Source organism: Lampetra fluviatilis, chromosome 27, assembly GCF_964198595.1.
Source record: "Lampetra fluviatilis chromosome 27, kcLamFluv1.1, whole genome shotgun sequence".
NCBI classification, from domain to species: Eukaryota; Metazoa; Chordata; class Hyperoartia; order Petromyzontiformes; family Petromyzontidae; genus Lampetra; species Lampetra fluviatilis.
Window position 1 is genome coordinate 12,385,066 of NC_136301.1, and position 15,403 is coordinate 12,400,468.

At 54.5% G+C, this 15,403-nt stretch overlaps 1 protein-coding gene across 1 annotated transcript in view; it reads left to right on the forward strand.

Annotated features, from left to right (window-relative positions):
- The window catches only part of LOC144942496 (hexokinase-1-like), a 50,442-nt gene that overhangs the window by 18,257 nt on the left and 16,782 nt on the right, over nt 1–15,403 (forward strand). Inside the window, exons 2-6 of the mRNA XM_078869357.1 lie at nt 6,411–6,573; nt 7,053–7,192; nt 12,286–12,405; nt 12,980–13,075; nt 13,882–13,981. Of these exons, the coding sequence (XP_078725483.1) occupies nt 6,411–6,573; nt 7,053–7,192; nt 12,286–12,405; nt 12,980–13,075; nt 13,882–13,981 (619 nt within the window). The remainder of the gene's footprint in view (nt 1–6,410; nt 6,574–7,052; nt 7,193–12,285; nt 12,406–12,979; nt 13,076–13,881; nt 13,982–15,403) is intronic.

Here is a 15,403-nt window from a genome sequence, read left to right on the forward strand (position 1 = left end):
GACTCACACACGAACTCATAGACACACACGAACTCACAGACTCACATACTCACACACGAACTCACAAACTCACACACGAACTCACAAACTCACAAACTCACACACGAACTCATAGACACACACGAACTCACAGACTCACACACGAACTCACAGACTCACACACGAACTCACAAACTCACACACGAACTCACAAACTCACACACGAACTCACAAACTCACACACGAACTCACAGACTCAAACACGAACTCACACACGAACTCAGACTCACACACGAACTCACAAACTCACACACGAACTCACAGACTCACACACGAACTCACAAACTCACACACGAACTCACAGACTCACACACAAACTCACACACGAACTCAGACTCACACACAAACTCACACACGAACTCATAAACTCACACACGAACTCAGACTCACACACGAACTCACAAACTCACACACGAACTCACAGACTCACACACGAACTCAAAGACTCACACACGAACTCACAGACTCACACACGAACTCACAGACTCACACACTAACTCACAAACTCACAAACTCACACACGAACTCACAGACTCACACACGAACTCACAAACTCACACACGAACTCACAAACTCACACACGAACTCACAAACTCACACACGAACTCACAAACTCGCACACGAACTCACAGACTCGCACACGAACTCACAAACTCACACACGAACTCGCAGACTCACACACGGACTCACAAACTCACACACAGAGACCCAAAGGCTCACTCGTAGGCTGCGTGGTCAACACCAAACCCAGTCGCCTTTGTCTCTCTTGTAGCCATGTTTACATCGCACCAGGTACTCATTTGAGGCTGAGTCGACCTAGGGGAGGCCAAGGACCGGTTCAGATAATCGTTGTGAGCGGGAATCAAATTCGGGTCAATTCCCGGGTTCGTATTGCAGCGCGCTAACCGGTACACTACCGCTCCTCACACTATTGCACGCACCCACGCGCACATTCGCACACACACGCGCAGACACACACGCACACACACGCGCGCACACACACACGCGCACATTCACACACACACGCGCAGACACACACAGACTCACACACGAACTCACAAACTCACACAACGACTCACAGACTCACACACGAACTCACAAACTCACACACGAATTCACAGACTTACACACGAACTCACAGACTCACACGCGAACTCACAGACTCACACACGAACTCAGACTCACACACGAACTCATAGACACACACGAACTCACAGACTCACATACTCACACACGAACTCACAAACTCACACACGAACTCACAAACTCACAAACTCACACACGAACTCATAGACACACACGAACTCACAGACTCACACACGAACTCACAGACTCACACACGAACTCACAAACTCACACACGAACTCACAAACTCACACACGAACTCACAAACTCACACACGAACTCACAGACTCAAACACGAACTCACACACGAACTCAGACTCACACACGAACTCACAAACTCACACACGAACTCACAGACTCACACACGAACTCACAAACTCACACACGAACTCACAGACTCACACACAAACTCACACACGAACTCAGACTCACACACAAACTCACACACGAACTCATAAACTCACACACGAACTCAGACTCACACACGAACTCACAAACTCACACACGAACTCACAGACTCACACACGAACTCAAAGACTCACACACGAACTCACAGACTCACACACGAACTCACAGACTCACACACTAACTCACAAACTCCCACACGAACTCAGACTAACACACGAACTCACAGACTCACACACGAACTCACACACGAACTCACAGACTCACACAAGGACTTGCAAACTCACACACGAACTCACAGACTCACACACGAACTCACAAACTCACACACGAACTCACAAACTCGCACACGAACTCACAGACTCGCACACGAACTCGCACACGAACTCACAAACTCACACACGAACTCATAAACTCGCACAGGAACTCACAAACTTACACACGAACTCACAAACTCGCACACGAACTCACAGACTCGCACACGAACTCACAGACTCACACACGAACTCAAAAACTCACACACGAACTCACAAACTCACAAACTCACACACGAACTCACAGACTCACACACGAACTCACAAACTCACACACGAACTCACAAACTCACACACGAACTCACAAACTCACACACGAACTCACAAACTCGCACACGAACTCACAGACTCGCACACGAACTCACAAACTCACACACGAACTCGCAGACTCACACACGGACTCACAAACTCACACACAGAGACCCAAAGGCTCACTCGTAGGCTGCGTGGTCAACACCAAACCCAGTCGCCTTTGTCTCTCTTGTAGCCATGTTTACATCGCACCAGGTACTCATTTGAGGCTGAGTCGACCTAGGGGAGGCCAAGGACCGGTTCAGATAATCGTTGTGAGCGGGAATCAAATTCGGGTCAATTCCCGGGTTCGTATTGCAGCGCGCTAACCGGTACACTACCGCTCCTCACACTATTGCACGCACCCACGCGCACATTCGCACACACACGCGCAGACACACACGCACACACACGCGCGCACACACACACGCGCACATTCACACACACACGCGCAGACACACACAGGCTTAAGGACACACGAGAAGACTCGTTGTGTAATCTCACTGTGCACACATCGAGTCACCAGGTGCAGTTGCCATCATATAAAATGTGTGGAGTAATTACAGCACGTCGGAGGAGTGTCATCATCACAGCAGCATCAGCAGAATCATCAGAAACAGCAGAATCATAAAAAACCCACGCCAATCGCGAAGAGCAATTCACTCGCCAAGCTAATGCTGCTGATTAGTATATCGCAGGTAGCGTCACTAGCAGCAGCAGCAACAGCAGCAGTAGCACGGGCTGGGCAACTCTGAGCCCATACACGGCAAGGAGAGTTCAGCATCGTCAGCAGCATCAGCATCATCAGTGGAAGCATCAATCCGCATCACCAGCACTCGCACGCAAGGAGCGCAGGCTGTTTGTCCTCTGTGTGACATTGCCACTACCTGCCTACGTGTGGGTGGGTGCGTGCGTGTGTGTGGGGAGCGGTGGCACAGTGGTTAGCGCACTGCGCTATGAACCTGGCTACCCGAATTCGGTGACGAATTTCTGAACCAATCCTGGGGGGCCTCCCCTAGGTCGACTCGGCCTTAAATGAGCATTTCCTGGTGCGGTGTGTAAAAGATCTGCAGAGGGGAGACAAAGGCGGCCGGGCGTGATCCTGGCCGGCCACCCACCCCCTCGTGTGCTGTGCCGGCCTTCATAGGTGCTGCTCGCTTACAGCACTTGGCCTGACAACCTGTGCAGGCTGGACGGGGAACTTTTGTGTGCGTGGGTCCTCTGCCTGACATTGCCTGCGCTGTGCGCGCATTGATCTCACCCCGGCGTCTGCTGTGACTCGGTTGTGATCATGTGACCTAACCGCAGTGGAATGTTCCAACCGCCTTGGCGAGGGAAGGGGTGTGGGAGGAGGTGTTGGTGGAGGAGAGGGAGGAGGAAGAGGTGAAGAGAAGGGGAATGAGGTGGGGAGGAGGAGGAGAGGGAGGAGGTGGAGGAGGAAGAGGGGGAGAAGGGGGAGGCGGGGTAGAGAGTGGAGAAGGCGGAGGAGGATGATGAGGCTGATTGACAGGAGATGAAGGCTTGGCTTCTCGTGAGAACGTCATTCATGGATCTGGGAGGGATCTCAAGGAGGGTGCTGCTCCATCTGGACAATCCTCTTGTTGTGAATCTTCGTCGGAAAAAATCAAAGACAAATGACATTGTTGTGATTGACTAACATCAATCCATAGACTCACGCAGAGGCCCACCGACTCGCACAGACACCCATAGACTCACACAGAGACCCACAGACTCACACAGAGACCCACAGACTCACACAGAGACCCACTGACTCGCACAGAGGCCCACCGACTCGCACAGAGGCCCACCGACTCGCACAGAGACCCACCGACTCGCACGGAGACCCATCGACTAGCACAGAGACCCACCGACTCGCACAGAGACCCACCGACTCGCACAGAGGCCGGTGCACATGTACAATGCACGTGTGCTCTGTGTGGATGAGAGTGTTTACCCTGGTTTCCAACCACAAGGCTCCCAATTAGGGTCCCCCAATTAAGGCGCATGACCTATAAAGTGAGTTGATGAGGAGGAAAGAGACACGGTCCCTGTGGGAGGGAGGGAGTGGAGGGATGGAGGGAGTGGAGGGAGGGTCTATTTCTGTGTCGATTTCTGCGGTCAAGTCACAGTGAGGGGACCACACACCCTGAATGTCAAGGGCAACCGAGACACAGGAATTACACGGCTTGGGGATAGAACTCACACGGGGAGAGGGGGGAATAGGGTGAGGGGATAGGATTAGGGGATAGGGTGAGAGATGTATGTCCATGTTGAACTTCTTTCGCGCCGTATGTAGTGAACTGCTAATCGGAGGTGTGGGGGAAGATCGGGGATAGGGTTATGGAATAGTATTGATATGGAGGACTTTATTAGAGTTGAATTTATGGGATCGGGATTATGGCTGACATTTATGATAACATTAAGATATACGGTTGTAATTTGTGTTCGGACTACATTGAGTGTTAGGGCTACATTGAGTGTTTGGGTTAGGGCTACATTGAGGGATAGGTCTCGTTTCGCCATCAGCTGTCGGTGGTGTCCCCTTGAATCCCCCCCAGTGTGCGTGCCACCTCCTCTAAGCACACAGCACACGCAGCACATGCAGCACGTGGCACGCAGCACGCGAGCGAACGAGAGGGAGTCTCTATTTTGTCTCTGCACGCCGTGCCGATATAAAACCCACAGCAGCTGTGCCCTCTCTCCTGGAACCGCTAATAATACCGCTCGCAGCCATCATCCACATGGACATCAGCAGCAGCATCATTAGCTGCTGGCCGAGCGATCCTTGAGCCTTTCACGCAGCGATGAATTTCTCCGACGCTCGGCTACGTAGCGGATCGCGAACGGCACAAAGCTTGCGGTGGCTTGTCGAGTGATCTGGCTACAAAACAACAACAACATGGAAGGAACGGGTGGCTCGCTCACAAGGGCTCATCATCACCACCACCACGATAATCTAGTACATTGGGTGTGTGTGACACTAATTAGCAACGCACATGTTCTTTGGACGTGACCGTCTGTCCGTACGAGCCAGCTAGAATTTTTTAAAATATAATATAGTAAAGTGCGGTGTCAACTTGTCATGCTGCACCGCCACTTGCGCGCAGTCTTTGCTCGCGCTCGCAGAGAGAGTGGCTCAGAGGCTCGAGGAGGAACCACAGACGACCCACGCTGCGACTCGGCGCTACCAACAATTGTCTAAGCTCTGCAGTCCCTTTAATATGTGAAGGTGTTCTCGGCCAATTAACGATGAGTCTTCACACGTGTGGGAGGAAACCAGCCCGGAGAGAAACCATGAGAGAACCCTCGCGCGCGAGGAGGCAACGCTTTATCCGCATATAGGTGGGGCAGGTGGAGTCCACGTTTCAAGTATCGCCTTCTGGCAAGTCAGGGTATGGACACCGCCTTGTCGCCCACGGGAAGGGGAGTTTCATACCATCTGTGTTTGTGATCCACCAACCCTCTCTGCTGCCTCCACAACGCTGCTAGATCGTTACAGGCGTTGCTCTACCATTACTCCGACCATGAACTTAAAGAGTTCGGTATTTGGGGAGAGGGTGGAGATATTCATGGGGGCATGGGGGATCTCCCCTCCCCCACCCCGTTGGGCCTGCCTACTCACGGGCAGCAGCAGGGAGATAAACAGGAAGAGCGTGGGAGCAGAGATAGGTGGTGACACTTCCTCAGCATGTGCATGTGTGGGAGAGTGAGTGAGTGTGTGAGTGTGTGAGTGAGTGAGTGGGTGAGTGAGTGAGTGGGTGAGTGAGTGAGTGGGTGAGTGAGTGGGTGTGTGCATGTGTGGGTGAGTGAGTGGGTGAGTGAGTGGGTGTGTGCGTGTGTGGGAGCCGTAGAGTAGCAGTTAGCGCACTGCGCAATGAACCCAGCGGTTCTATTCCCGCTCACGGCCAACACCAGTAACGATTATCTGAACCGCTCCTGGGACTTCCCTAGGTCGACTCGGCCGCAAATGACTACCTGGTGTGTAAATATTGCTACTGGGAAGACAAAGACGGTCGGGTGTGGTGTTGGCCACCCACCTCCTCGTGTGCCGTGCCGGCCTTCATAGGTGTTCGATAAACAGCACTTGCCCCAACAGTCTGTTCAGGGCTATACGGGGGATCTTTGTCTTTGTGTGAATCAAAACATGGCTCAAGTGAAATGACCGCTCCTCCTTCCCGTGTCTCCCCGTGTCCCTTCCTCCCGTGTCCTTCTCCCGTTGTCCGTGTCCGCGTGCAGGTGGACAAGTGTCTGTATGAGATGAAGCTGAGCGACGAGCGCCTGCGCGCCATCATGGAGCAGATGAAGCTGGAGATGGAGCGCGGCCTCGACAAGGAGGCGCGCTCACGCGCACCCGTCAAGATGCTGCCCACGTTCGTGCGCTCCACACCCGACGGATCCGGTCTGTCTCCCGTATCTCCCCGTGTCTCCCCCGTGCCCCTATGTCTTCCTCATGTCTCCTCCATGCCCCCGTATCTCCCCCGTGTCCCGGTGTCTCCCCATGTCTCCCCATTTTCCCCATGTCTCCCTGTGTGTGCTCCTGTGTGTTTCCGCATGTCCCTGTGTCTCCTTGAGGCTTCCCCGTATTTCTGCGTGTCTCCCCTGTGCCCCGTGTCTCCCCGTGTCTCCCCCATGCCCCCGTGTCTCCTCCCTTGTCTCCTCCCTTGTCTCCTCCCTTGTCTCCCCCCGTGTCTCCCCGCGTGTCTCCCCATGTTTCTCTGCCCGTGTAACTTCCTCTGTAATTCTCGGTCTGAGCGGGCCCTGGCGTGAGCCTCACAGCTTAACGGGGCCTCCTCACTTCAATGAAACGTCTGACGGCTGTGTCTCTGTCTCCCCTCCCTCCTCCATGCTCTCCGCGCCCCCCTACACCCCGGCATGTAGAGAAGGGAGACTTCCTGGCGCTGGATCTGGGCGGCTCGAGCTTCCGCATCCTGCGCGTGCGCGTCGAAACGCAGACGATCGACATGGAGGACGAGGTGTACGAGGTCCCCGACACCGTCATCCGGGGCACCGGTCCCCAGGTAGGCAGTGGAGGGGGGTGCACAGGGGCATTGGGGTACGGGGGCATGGAGCTAGGAGCTGCAGCCAAGCTGCTGGGACACAAGGCGGTTCAGTGCACCTGTGCATTGTCTCAGGGTCCTGAGACTCGGGGAGACTGGGTCTCAGGTGACTGAGACTCGGGGAGACTGGGTCTCAGGGTACTGAGCCTCGGGGAGACTGGGTCTCAGGGTCCTGAGACTCGGGGAGACTGGGTCTCAGGTAACTGAGACTCGGGGAGACTGGGTCTCTGGGTCCTGAGACTCGGGGACACTGGGTCTCAGGTGACTAAGACTCGGGGAGACTGGGTCTCAGGGTACTGAGACTCGGGGAGACTGGGTCTCAGGTGACTGAGACTCGGGGAGACTGGGTCTCAGGTGACTGAGACTCGGGGAGACTGGGTCTCTGGGTCCTGAGACTCGGGGACACTGGGTCTCAGGTGACTGAGACTCGGGGAGACTGGGTCTCAGGGTACTGAGACTCGGGGAGACTGGGTCTCAGGTGACTGAGACTCGGGGAGACTGGGTCTCAGGGTCCTGAGCCTCGGGGAGACTGGGTCTCAGGGTCCTGAGACTCGGGGAGACTGGATCTCAGGTTACTGAGACTCGGGGAGACTGGGTCTCAGGTGACTGAGACTCGGGGAGACTGGGTCTCAGGGTACTGAGACTCGGGGAGACAGGGTCTCAGGTGACTGAGACTCGGGGAGACTGGGTTTCTTGGTCCTGAGACTCGGGGAGACTGGGTCTCAGGTGACTGAGACTCGGGGAGACTGGGTCTCAGGTGACTGAGACTCGGGGAGACTGGGTCTCAGGTGACTGAGACTCGGGGAGACTGGGTCTCAGGTGACTGAGACTCGGGGAGACTGGGTCTCAGGTGACTGAGACTCGGGGAGACTGGGTCTCAGGGTACTGAGACTCGGGGAGACTGGGTCTCAGGTGACTGAGACTCGGGGAGACTGGGTCTCAGGGTACTGAGACTCGGGGAGACTGGGTCTCAGGGTCCTGAGACTCGGGGAGACTGGGTCTCAGGTGACTGAGACTCGGGGAGACTGGGTCTCAGGGTCCTGAGACTCGGGGAGACTGGGTCTCAGGTAACTGAGACTCGGGGAGACTGGGTCTCTGGGTCCTGAGACTCGGGGACACTGGGTCTCAGGTGACTAAGACTCGGGGAGACTGGGTCTCAGGGTACTGAGACTCGGGGAGACTGGGTCTCAGGTGACTGAGACTCGGGGAGACTGGGTCTCAGGTGACTGAGACTCGGGGAGACTGGGTCTCTGGGTCCTGAGACTCGGGGACACTGGGTCTCAGGTGACTGAGACTCGGGGAGACTGGGTCTCAGGGTACTGAGACTCGGGGAGACTGGGTCTCAGGTGACTGAGACTCGGGGAGACTGGGTCTCAGGGTCCTGAGCCTCGGGGAGACTGGGTCTCAGGGTCCTGAGACTCGGGGAGACTGGATCTCAGGTTACTGAGACTCGGGGAGACTGGGTCTCAGGTGACTGAGACTCGGGGAGACTGGGTCTCAGGGTACTGAGACTCGGGGAGACAGGGTCTCAGGTGACTGAGACTCGGGGAGACTGGGTTTCTTGGTCCTGAGACTCGGGGAGACTGGGTCTCAGGTGACTGAGACTCGGGGAGACTGGGTCTCAGGTGACTGAGACTCGGGGAGACTGGGTCTCAGGTGACTGAGACTCGGGGAGACTGGGTCTCAGGTGACTGAGACTCGGGGAGACTGGGTCTCAGGTGACTGAGACTCGGGGAGACTGGGTCTCAGGGTACTGAGACTCGGGGAGACTGGGTCTCAGGTGACTGAGACTCGGGGAGACTGGGTCTCAGGGTACTGAGACTCGGGGAGACTGGGTCTCAGGGTCCTGAGACTCGGGGAGACTGGGTCTCAGGTGACTGAGACTCGGGGAGACTGGGTCTCAGGGTCCTGAGACTCGGGGAGACTGGGTCTCAGGGTCCTGAGACTCGGGGAGACTGGGTCTCAGGGTACTGAGACTCGGGGAGACTGGGTCTCAGGGTACTGAGACTCGGGGAGACTGGGTCTCAGGTGACTGAGACTCAGGGAGACTGGGTCTCAGGTGACTGAGACTCGGGGAGACTGGGTCTCAGGTGACTGAGACTCGGGGAGACTGGGTCTCTGGGTCCTGAGACTCGGGGAGACTGGGTGTCAGGTGACTGAGACTCGGGGAGACTGGGTCTCAGGTGACTGAGACTCGGGGAGACTGGGTCTCAGGTGACTGAGACTCGGGGAGACTGGGTCTCAGGTGACTGAGACTCGGGGAGACTGGGTCTCAGGGTACTGAGACTCGGGGAGACTGGGTCTCAGGTGACTGAGACTCGGGGAGACTGGGTCTCAGGGTACTGAGACTCGGGGAGACTGGGTCTCAGGTGACTGAGACTCGGGGAGACTGGGTCTCAGGTGACTGAGACTCGGGGAGACTGGGTCTCAGGTGACTGAGACTCGGGGAGACTGGGTCTCAGGGTACTGAGACTCGGGGAGACTGGGTCTCAGGTGACTGAGACTCGGGGAGACTGGGTCTCAGGGTCCTGAGACTCGGGGAGACTGGGTCTCGGGTGACTGAGACTCGGGGAGACTGGGTCTCAGGGTCCTGAGACTCGGGGAGACTGGGTCTCAGGGTCCTGAGACTCGGGGAGACTGGGTCTCAGGGTACTGAGACTCGGGGAGACTGGGTCTCAGGGTCCTGAGACTCGGGGAGACTGGGTCTCAGGGTACTGAAACTTGGGGAGACTGGGTCTCAGGGTACTGAGACTCGGGGAGACTGGGTCTCAGGTGACTGAGACTCGGGGAGACTGGGTCTCAGGTGACTGAGACTCGGGAAGACTGGGTCTCAGGTGACTGAGACTCGGGGAGACTGGGTCTCTTGGTCCTGAGACTCGGGGAGACTGGGTCTCAGGTGACTGAGACTCGGGGAGACTGGGTCTCAGGTGACTGAGACTCGGGGAGACTGGGTCTCAGGTGACTGAGACTCGGGGAGACTGGGTCTCAGGTGACTGAGACTCGGGGAGACTGGGTCTCAGGTGACTGAGACTCGGGGAGACTGGGTCTCAGGTGACTGAGACTCGGGGAGACTGGGTCTCAGGTGACTGAGACTCAGGGAGACTGGGTCTCAGGTGACTGAGACTCGGGGAGACTGGGTCTCAGGGTCCTGAGACTCGGGGAGACTGGGTCTCAGGGTCCTGAGACTCGGGGAGACTGGGTCTCAGGGTACTGAGACTCGGGGAGACTGGGTCTCAGGGTCCTGAGACTCGGGGAGACTGGGTCTCAGGGTACTGAAACTCGGGAAGACTGGGTCTCAGGGTACTGAGACTCGGGGAGACTGGGTCTCAGGTGACTGAGACTCGGGGAGACTGGGTCTCAGGTGACTGAGACTCGGGGAGACTGGGTCTCAGGTGACTGAGACTCGGGGAGACTGGGTCTCAGGGTCCTGAGACTCGGGGAGACTGGGTCTCAGGTGACTGAGACTCGGGGAGACTTGGTCTCAGGTGACTGAGACTCGGGGAGACTGGGTCTCAGGTTACTAAGACTCGGGGGTCTCTGGGTCCTGAGATGAGATCTCTCCCAGTCTGTGGCCAGCACGGGTCTGGCTGTGGTACTGGCCACACCAGCCCTTCATGTGCTCTGTTGGCCCCAACAGAACTTGCTTGGGGGTGTGTCGCTGTGGGTGTGTCTGTGTTCCTTTTGGTCTCCGTGTTGATCTGTAATCTGCCATCTGGCAGATGTGGACTGGCACGAGTGAGCGGTGTCTGTGTCAGTGAGGGTGCCTAAGTTTGTGTTGCGTGTGCCTCCGTATGTGTGGGCCTTTGCCCGTGACCGTGACTCATGTCTCTCTCCAGGAAGGCACTCTCACTCCTCGCACTGCACACGCACGGGACACTTATAGCGGCTATCGGTGTCAGTGTGTGCATGTGATGGGCACACTGTGTGTGCGTGGCTAGAGAGTCTGTGTGTGTGTGTATTTAGAGATTGCGTTTCCAGTAGGTTCTTCGCGTAGATTTATCGTTCAAGTCAGAACAGCTCTAGGGTAGCACGTGTGCGTTGCTGTGTGTGGTGTGTGTGTGTTGCCTGTGTGTGGTGTGTGGGTGGGTGCGTGTCCATCTCTGTGGGGAGCGGCAGTGTAATAGTTTGCGCGCTGCGCTCACGACCAACACCAGTGACGATTATCTGAACCGAGCCTGCGGCTCCCCTAGGTTGACTCAGCCTCAAATGAGTACCCGGTGCAGTGTGCAAACATCACCAGTGGGAAGACAAAGGGCGTACTACGAGCCACACCTCCCTGCTTGTGTGTTCCGACCTTAACCGGTGCTCAGCGTTTGCAAAGTTATTTCCTTGATAGTTTATTTAGTTAAAAATAGCATCAAATGGCAGTGTGTACGTGCGCGCGTGTCCACCTGTGCGTATGCCTCCACATGAGTGCGCTGGGATGTGTGCGTCTGTCCGTGCCCCCTCGTGTCGGAGCAGCAGCTGTCCGCAAAGCGTCCGTGTCATTGTTTGGGTCTTAGTGTTGAGTGCGCGCGTGGGGAGTGGTGGCGCAGCGGTTAGCGCTCTGCGCTACGAACCCCCGGCGAACTGAGTTCAATTCCCGCTCACGGCCACCAGCATCAGTGACGATTGTTTGAACCGGGCCTGGCCCTCTCCTAGGTTGATCAGCCTTAAATGACTCCCTGGTGCAGTGTGTAAAAATCGCTACTGGGGAGACAAAGGCGGCCGGGAGTGGCGCTGGCTACCCACTTCGTCGTTGTTCGTTCTGGCCTTAATAGGTACTCGCTAACACCCCTTGCCGCAAAAGTCTGTTAAGGCGACACGGGGATCTTTGTCTATGTGTGTTTGCGGGGCTTACGTGTGTGTGTGTGGGGGGGGTTGTTTGTGTGTCGTTACAACCGAGTGTATGTGTGTAAGCGTCTTTTTCTCTTTCTACGTGATAAAACGTCCTCTTGTCTCCGTGTGTCCCCCCGTCTCTCTCGTGTCTTCTCGTGTGTCCCCTGTCTATCCCTCGTCTCCCCGTGTGCCCCTCCATGCCTCTGCCTCCCGTGTCCCCCCGGTGACCCTGTCAGCTGTTTGACCACGTGGCAGCGTGTCTGAGCTCATTCATGGAAAAGCTGAAGATTAAGGACAAGAAGCTCCCTCTGGGCTTCACCTTCTCGTTCCCCTGCCGCCACAACGTCAACGGCGAGGTGCCACCGCTACTACCACCACCGTCACCATCGTCACTCCTACCACCGCCACCACCCCTACCAACACCACTACCATCGCTATCACCAAACATCACCAATATCATTGTCATCATCATCACCACCACCACCATCGTAAGCATAATCACCACTCCTTCCACCATCACCACCTTCTACCACCATCATCGCCACCATTTTGTTCACCATCAACACCATCAACACGATCGCCACAATTCTCTCTACAAACCCCACCATCACCACAACTGTCCCTGCCACATTTCTACCACTTTTTGCATTGAGTGTGTCTACCGAACTCTAACCATGTGTGTTCCCATGTGTCCCTGTGTCTCCCCACGGGTGTCTGTGTCTTCCAATGTGCCGCTGCATTGTCTGTGTCTTCCCGAATGTCTCTATCCCCATGTGCACCCCGCGCCTCTGTCCCCGCGTCTCTATCCCTACGCGTCCCCGTGTCTCTTTCCCCGTGTCGCTTTCCCCGTCTGTGCTACCCACGTCTCCGTCCCTGCATCTCCGTCCCTGCGTCTCTGTCCCTGTGTGCCCTTACGCATGTGCTGCTCAGAGCGTGCTCCTGCGCTGGACAAAGCGGTTCCACGTGAGCGGAGTGGAGGGGCAGAACGTGGTGAAGATGCTGCGCGATGCCATCCAGCGCCGCGGGGTACAGCAGCACAACAGCCACCGTTTGCCACTAAATGGCGGTGACATCACCACGGCACTTGTGCCAAGCTAGGTGCACTCTGAGGTCACATGAAGTGTCAAAGGCTCGCTGACGTACAGAGATGACTGGCGGATGCTTCAGCTGTGCCCCCTACTGTGCCAACTCCACTTCGTGTTAGCCGCCCGACACTCCGCTCTTTGTTGTGAGCGTCGCTCCTCTACCCTCTGCTGTTGCTGGAGGGTGACTGCCTCCAACTGTCCAGTAGCGTCCTTCACAAGCCTCCTCCACAGAGGCCAATCTTGATGCCACTGGTACCAGTCTTCAGCAAGTCCAATCAGCTCCACATCCTCCTGTGTGTACTATGTATACTGTGTATGTGTACCGTATGTGTACATTGTGTGTGTACCGTATGTGTGTACCCTGTGTGTGTACCAGGTGTCCCGTGTGTGTGTACCCTGTGTGTGTGTACCATGTGCACCGTGTGCGTGTACCATACATGTACCATGTGTACCATGTGTACCGTGTGCGTACCGTGTGTGTGTGTGTCTACTCTGTCTACTATATGTGTACCATGTGTGTGTACTATGTGAACCGTGTGTGTGTATCCTGTGTGTATACCATGTGTACTATATATGTACTGTATGTGTACCGTGTGTGCACCTTGTGTGTACAATGTGTACTGTTTGTGTGTACTGTGTGTGTACCCTGTGTGTATACCATGTGTACTGTACGTGTACTGTGTGTGTACCGTATGTGTACCATGTTTACTGTGTGCGTGTACCGTGTGTGCTGTGCACGCGCCGCAGGATTTTGAGATCGACATTGTGGCAGTGGTGAACGACACGGTGGGCACCATGATGACGTGCGGCTACGACGACCACCGCTGTGAGATCGGCCTCATCGTGGGTGAGCGCTCCGCACGCTCCTACGCGCTCCAATAAGCTCTTAAATCGGGTTTCAGCAACAAAAAAGAACACCACTTTCCCGACATACGCACAAGTCACAGTAAAATAAATGAAAAAGATACACTAACAGATAAGCGAAATTTTTTTTATAGCAAATCATAATCGCAATAAGAAAAAACTAGTTAAATATCGATTATTATAAATAGCACGCTTTATCTCGAAGAAATACGAATTTAAATCTGCTATATTAATTGCAATGCAGATATGGCCTAAAACACGATGGCGTTATGGTGAGGAATAAAAAACACTGCGTCCAAAAAAAAGTTGTCTAAACAATTCCAGGCCATTCATATTTGTAACTCGTCCAACTCTTTATACATTGGTAGCTAGTAACGAATTCAGATGAAAGTAGCGATTTAAAGTGAGTGATCGATGGCAATGACTATAGACCAAGTTTTGTGGCGATATTTTTCCACAGACCAGGGGCAGCCATCATAAATGCTCGTTCACCAAAACTTGCTTTGTGTCTGGGAACGTTCAACAGAAGGGGTGATGAACTGCTCAGGGTGAGGTCTGCCCTCCCGTTGTGTCAAGAAATGACATAAATATTCTGCCGAATTACCACAAAGGATATTGTAAATGAACAACGCCTGGTTAATTGTTCTGCGATCATGGAGTGATATTAATTCATTTTTGTTGTACAAGTCACAATGATGGGTCTTATAAGAGGCATCCAGAGAAAATCTCCGAGTTGGAATGATGAGTGGGAATGAGCTTATTCAGTGTTGTATCGGAGGCAGATTGATATGCACCGTCCCAGTTGGTAGCCCTTACCAATTCCAACCGAAACTTAGCTGGTAATTATTAATGTTTATGTCTGTAGCGAAAGCTAGTTTAAAAATTAGCATTTCTCCCAGTCCATTCAATGTGATCCTGGAAAATGAGTATAGAGTCTATGATGACCCCAAGGTAATTTATTTGGATTTATTGCCATTCAGAATCAGCTTAAGTGCGATTAGTTGATGTTGAATTGTATTCAAATCGCTTTGTAATTTGCTGCACACATCTTCAGTGGAGTGGCCAGCAACCATCAAAACAATCTTGATTTGAAGCTTTCGTGACTGCAGGAAGCCATACTCTCTGGTTCTTTCGGTAAAGTCATCAGGTGAGAAATAATGATCTGCTGTTGTGGCTTTATATATGCACGGGGGGGGGGGGGGTTTGTAGAGTCGTGGCTGCAGGAGTTCACGGGGGGGAGAGGGGGGAGGGTTTGTGGCGTGCAGGGATGGGTGGGGGCTGGAGAAATTAGCATGTCAATGAGCTTGAATTAGTGAACGAAAACAGCACAGGTGTAAGAGTGAGAATCATAGCAGTTAAAATGTGATGTAGTTTTTCACGTTCTTCCACTGATTGCTCAATCTGA